We start from the raw sequence: 6,000 nt of genomic DNA on the forward strand, positions 1-6,000 counted from the left end.
ACACTCCTAAAATTATTTACAGTGTATGTTTACTCCTTTGTCTTGAAGGACTTCAAAATAGCTCTATATTAATTCCATTGTGCACTTTTTCCTGAGTAAGAGCTTCATTAAAAACAGAAGAAGTTGGAATATTGAATTGGTACTACGCTGCCTTCAGTGACTAGGAGTTGTTTGTGTTGATGAGGGCAGCGTAGGTCACTGCAGTTTTATTCATTTGAATTGTAGCAGAACATTCCAAACTTTGTATCGGTTCTATAGATAACTGTACAGTAACATCACGCACAAATCTTAAATTGGCTAGCTTTTCTCCTGCTGTTCAATCTATTTTGAAATTGTCTGACTGTATCTTATCAATTGCTTTCTTAAATATAATTGAGTGTCCAGGTTTCATCTCAAATACACATCACCCTTGCTGCACAGCTTTTTGGTTCCAAAATACCCAAAATTGTATCACTTTTGTGTAACATCCTTCCCATCTCTTTCCCCCTTTTTCATCGCTTCTGATAGGAGACTATTAGGGATATATTGTTACTGTTTTATGTCTGAACTCTGTGTCTATAAGGTACATGCAACTTCTCTTAAGTCAGTGGGAGTTTTATGCTCATTCCTGAGGACTGGGTTTTGTTCTTTCTATGAATGGAAGTTTTAGCTATTGCTTGGAGAACAGTGTAGTTAAATGTGTGGACTGGTACCTGCTGAATGAGTCTGTTCTCCCTGGGGTATATTTTGGCACTTAAGGTTAGCAGAACATAGATGTTAAAGTTAAGGTCCATATTCAAGCCTGGTCTTCTGTGATCCTGTTGTGATGAAGGCTTTTGCAGTGGGGTAACATCCACACAAACCAGCAAAATCTTCTTGTGGCTATATTTAAATTGCATTTCAGTGCTATCTCTGTCTGCAGATGTATGGTTTCCAGATGAATTAACCTTGGTTATATATTCTAAAACAGCAAAGCTGGAATCAGTGAGATGTTTGAAGGACACCAGGGACCAATCACAGGTATCAACTGCCATGCAGCAGTTGGACCTGTAGACTTCTCACATCTTTTTGTCACCTCTTCTTTTGACTGGACAGTAAAGCTTTGGACAACTAAGGTAACTTAGATAGTTTAGTGGTTTTCTTTGTAGTCCTTGACACAAGGTGGTGCTATAATGTAAGCTACTTAAGAAGAAACTTCCGTAAACTGAAGTCAAATCATGTGAAAATCTCTAGGTTCCTAGCAGCAGTCCTGCAAAGAGGAGACAGCTGATGAACAGTTAATAGTTAATAGTTAATAACATAAAGCTTTGCTTTCAGATTGTACATCATTTGTATACTTCCGATCCATTATGTTCATCCTTTTGCCCTTTGTTATCAACAACAATTACAATGTAATCAAATGTAAATCACGTTGTAAAATCAATTACTTCATATTATGCATAAGGCAAATGTTTTGCTACAACTTTGTGGAGGGCTAAGGGACAGCACCAAAACGGATGTCAGTTAAACTCCATGAGGCTCACAATTGAAATATCTGTCATTCCCATTGCCAGAATTACCTCTTTCTCTTAGTTTGATGCCCTGAGGAATGCGAAGCAGAGTTAGAATCTCCCAGTAACAGTCTGAAGTGCTGTCACTGAATTATCATTGGCTTGCTTTACAAGATTCTTAATGCATTAAATTTACAGTCTCTTACAATATTGGCTTGCTACTGCTTGTTTTATAGTAGCAGCCAGCAAAAAGGCTGCATGCTTTGGAAAGCATCCCTTTAAAAAATGCCTCTGCAAAAAGCAGCCAAAAATCAATGCTATTATTAAAGTAAGTAAAAATGTGCGTCACTTTTTAGTTATTGCTGATAATGCTGTTGAAGTTCTGTATTTTGCTTTGCCCATTAGCTTTATAATTTTGAAGTGCAGAGTTTGGGTATTGCATTGTTATGCTTGCTTTTTTCAGAATAACAAACCTCTCTACTCCTTTGAAGACAACTCAGATTATGTTTATGATGTGATGTGGTCTCCAACTCACCCTGCCTTGTTTGCCTGTGTGGATGGGATGGGCAGGCTTGACCTGTGGAATCTCAACAACGATACTGAGGTGAGGCAGTCAGGTTAACTGTCAAATGTAGCTGGAAAGGTGTTTGTACGCTTCAAAAAAAAAAGTCAGGAGTTTACCATAGCGTTTTGGTTTGGTGTTTTGTTGCTGTTCTTAAATACTCTGTAGTTCCAGTAGTTTCTGCATAATAGATATCATTCTTTGATTACGGGGTTGTAACTCAAATGACTCGTCATATATAACAGCAGTATTTAATAAATTTAATAACAGCAGTAATTAAATTTTTACCTGTAACAAGAGTGCAAAACATCTGTCAGTGTAACACTGATCCATGTTGTGAAAGTGATTATAGACCTCCCCCAATATGGTCTTGGCAGCCTATAGCTTAACAGTGTGAACAAACCGCTTAGCCACACACCACTGTTGTTCCTATTGCCATATTACTATTGCCATAGTAATACTGCAGTGAAATTGTAATTTGTTTCTAAACTTAGAGAATTGAATGTTTTGGTTTTCTGGTGTGAGTTATAAACTTAATTATAGTATAAATCTTTTCCGAGACTTAAACTTGTTGGAGGTAGGTGAGAGGAAAAACCCGACAGATACTCAGTACTTAAATTTCACCTTCTTAAAACTGCATATAGAAGAAAGAGCAGTTCTGTAGGAGCATATGCCAGCCTATGGCTTCAAATTGGAAGTACCCAGTTCTAGCCTTTGGACAGGATCTGGCCTGCTGAAGCAGCTGACTTCATCCCTGCCCTCTGTCATAATCTTTCTTGAGATGCCAGGGCTCCTCCTTGCTCTCTGACTGAATGCATGTCTATGCCTCCTGTCTCATGACAAGAGTGCAGATGTGCCTTTTGGTAGAGGATGTTTGTACTTTGGCCAAGGGACAGAAGATGTGTTGGTCATGTTACTGGTGATAGCTTAAGGCCACTGAAAGTCTTTTGAGATCTACGTACTCTGCCTCAGTTGAAATGTTGGGCACTTCTTTTGATACAACACTGAGGCACTAGGTGTGTTCTGTAGTCTATAGCTTATGGAATCCTTATGCATTTTTAGCAATGTGTTTTAAATGGCTACAGGTGCCAACTGCAAGCATTACTGTGGAGGGAAATCCTGCTCTGAACCGTGTGAGATGGACGCATTCTGGGAGAGAAATTGCTGTAGGTGATTCAGAGGGCCAAATAGTTATATATGACGTGGGAGAGGTATGTATGTGCCATGTGTTGTGCAAAGTACATTACAAAACACTCAAGTTTCTTTGACTTTTGTTTAGCAACTTGCTTTTAACTTTTTTGCCCTATGATTAGAGGAATAAGGTTTAATTTTTATTTTCAAAGTAATGTTTCCTTTTTGTGTCTGTTTCAGGTATTCTAGCATAACTTTTTAGCATACTATCTGGCAGCCAATCAAAAAGTAAAAACACTATTGTAAGGCTGGTGAAATAAGATTAAAGAATCAATGGTTTTGTTTGTAATTTTATCTTCTTTGTAACTGTGGCACATGTGAATTCTGACCATAGCTTGAGAAGTACGGAACAAAAAATTTTGCAGTGAAGCAGTCTTGACTTCATTCCTACAGTGAAGCTGTTGCTATTGCAAGTATGCATACTGCAGTAGTACGTAACTGATTGATTGATTGGATGAGGACATGGCATTAGTATTGCCCCTTGGAGGCAGTCTCTCAGATGGAGACGTATCATGCAAGCTTGTAATAGTATCATTACATACTTAAATACAGGATCTTCAAATTCTGCTTCTTTTATTAGTTAGAGCTTTTGGTGTTCAGGCTATTTTAAAAGTTACACTAAATAAAGATAAGCTTTTCTGTCGGAACCTCTTCTGAACGTTACTTAAGCACTCTGCTGTTCAAAATGAGCTCAGTTTTTACTTATCAGTAGGTTTAAATAACGTTCTCTTTGTCAACAGCAAATTGCTGTTCCTCGCAGTGATGAGTGGACTCGATTTGGTCGAACACTGGCAGAAATAAATGCTAACAGAGCTGACGCAGAAGAGGAAGCTGCAACCCGCATACCGGCGTAAATCTTTAAAAATAGGCAGCAGTGGTAGACTTGTGAATGATTTCATGCAAATCTTAAGTGTAAGCATGTGTCAGTTCAAATAATAGCTTAAGGGAGGAATATATGGATTCAACTATGGACTTTGAAAAGGTATTAAGATCACTGAAAATCAGATCTTGCATTGTCACTTTTTATATATCAATTACAAGCACATTCTTGGATTTGTGTAACTTTTAATACAGTTAACTTTGACTTTGCAAGGAACTTCTTTTGCTGAAACACTAACCTGGTGTAAATTTGCCATTGGGCTTCTGAAATTTCCACTTTGTAACAGCATCTATTTCTGAAAAGTAACAGTTCTCTTTCTAAACTAAACTTTCTATATTACACAGACTAACCTTCATTAGGTAGTAAATCTCTGAAGCATTCTTTAATTTGAACTCTTCAAATTACCCATGGATATGCATGCATATGTTCCAAGTAAGTTTCATTGTTTATATATAGATAAGCCTCAGACTCTGGTAGTGGGTAATATATGTGAATAAAAATTTGTCTGTAGTTACAAACTTACTTGATAATTGGACCTGAATTAATGAAATACATATTTAATACCAAGTTCTTCTGTTTGAATTGTGCATTAAAAGGTGAGACTGATTCATAAATAAATATATGAGCACTTGTCAGATGTCCTGACCCCTAATCTGTGTCCCTTCAGTAGTTTGGGAGTAGAAAGTTCCTGGGAGCTGCTGCTTTCATTTTACTACACACATCATAGAGTTGTTTTCTACCCCCAACCTCCACTTCCTACCATGGCAATCAGCTAAAAGGAAAAAGGCTACTGTTGTCAAATGTTTCTTTTACAAAGGATAAGGAACTAGATTTTGACTTAATTTCTATAGCATGATGATTTGCATTCTGTTAACTACAGACTTGCTACTAATTTTCCGTATTAAGTTAAAGAAATATGTTTTCATTGCTTTTTTTATTGAAACAAAACCTCTCAATGGCTTGAAACAGAATGGTTGGAACTTCTGTTAAAGGTTAAATTTTTTGAGTACATCTTAGGACATTATAAAGTTTCCCATCAAGACTGGTGTGGGGCAGGGGGTGTTGTTTGTTGTGGTTTGTGGTTGTGGGGTGTTTTTAGTAAATATTCTGACCTGTACTAATTGGGCATTAAACCAGTATTGATGCCTTTTAATTTAGGACTCTAGGTTTGTTTCTGGTATTCTTAATCTGCTACAAGCTTATCATTTTGTCAGAAGAGCTGTTTTATATGCTTAAAAGTAGGAAATAGGTTTATATTCCTTAATGAGCTTTATGTCCAGAAGTATTCTTATTGTTTCTTCATCATTTGTGGTTTAAGGTTTTGGGGTTTTCTTCTATTTCTCCTCATCTCAGTTCTGTTACGAGCAGCTTGTAGAGACACAGGCAGCAGTAACAGCAGTTGTGTCTTCAGGAGGTTCTCTTTTTCAGTGGGTTTGAAAGTGAAATGTGTTTAGGCTTCCCTTGGTGTTGGCTTGTCAAAAGTCCCCCCACTTTTTTTCAATGCAAAGTCATGCTGTTCAGTTTAACATTTGCCTTGTATGTTTTCCTTAACCTTACAACAGCAGCTATCTTGAGAAGCATGTGAACTATAAAGAACAGGCACATCATGTGATGATTTTTACCCTTTAGGCACAAGGATTCTTCATGAGCAGAATGTTCTGTTTTCTTGCTGGTTTCTTGGGTTTGTTTTTGTCTTTGTTTTTTTTTACTGAGATTGTTACTTCTCATTTAATAATACATTTTCTTCAGACTTATATTTTCAGAAATCCAGTAGATAAGGCTTTCTTTCAATGGATTGTGGCATAAACATATAGGTCATATGGCATTAGTTTTATGTAATTTCAACCTTTTAATAATTTTCAACAAAACTATTCTGTATTCATTCCTGCTTGTGTTCC

General features: G+C 37.0%; 1 protein-coding gene across 2 annotated transcripts in view; it reads left to right on the plus strand.

The window, feature by feature from the left end:
• The window catches only part of DYNC1I2 (dynein cytoplasmic 1 intermediate chain 2), a 31,281-nt gene extending 26,542 nt beyond the window's left edge, over window positions 1–4,739 (plus strand). For both annotated transcript variants that reach the window (XM_072875208.1, XM_072875211.1), the window contains exons 13-16: window positions 950–1,094; window positions 1,933–2,073; window positions 3,117–3,242; window positions 3,963–4,739. In XM_072875208.1, coding sequence (XP_072731309.1) covers window positions 950–1,094; window positions 1,933–2,073; window positions 3,117–3,242; window positions 3,963–4,076 — 526 coding nt within the window. In that variant the 3' untranslated portion in view covers window positions 4,077–4,739. The remainder of the gene's footprint in view (window positions 1–949; window positions 1,095–1,932; window positions 2,074–3,116; window positions 3,243–3,962) is intronic.
• Window positions 4,740–6,000: the final 1,261 nt, after the last annotated feature.

This window comes from Ciconia boyciana, chromosome 10 (genome assembly GCF_034638445.1).
Source record: "Ciconia boyciana chromosome 10, ASM3463844v1, whole genome shotgun sequence".
Taxonomy (NCBI): Eukaryota; Metazoa; Chordata; class Aves; order Ciconiiformes; family Ciconiidae; genus Ciconia; species Ciconia boyciana.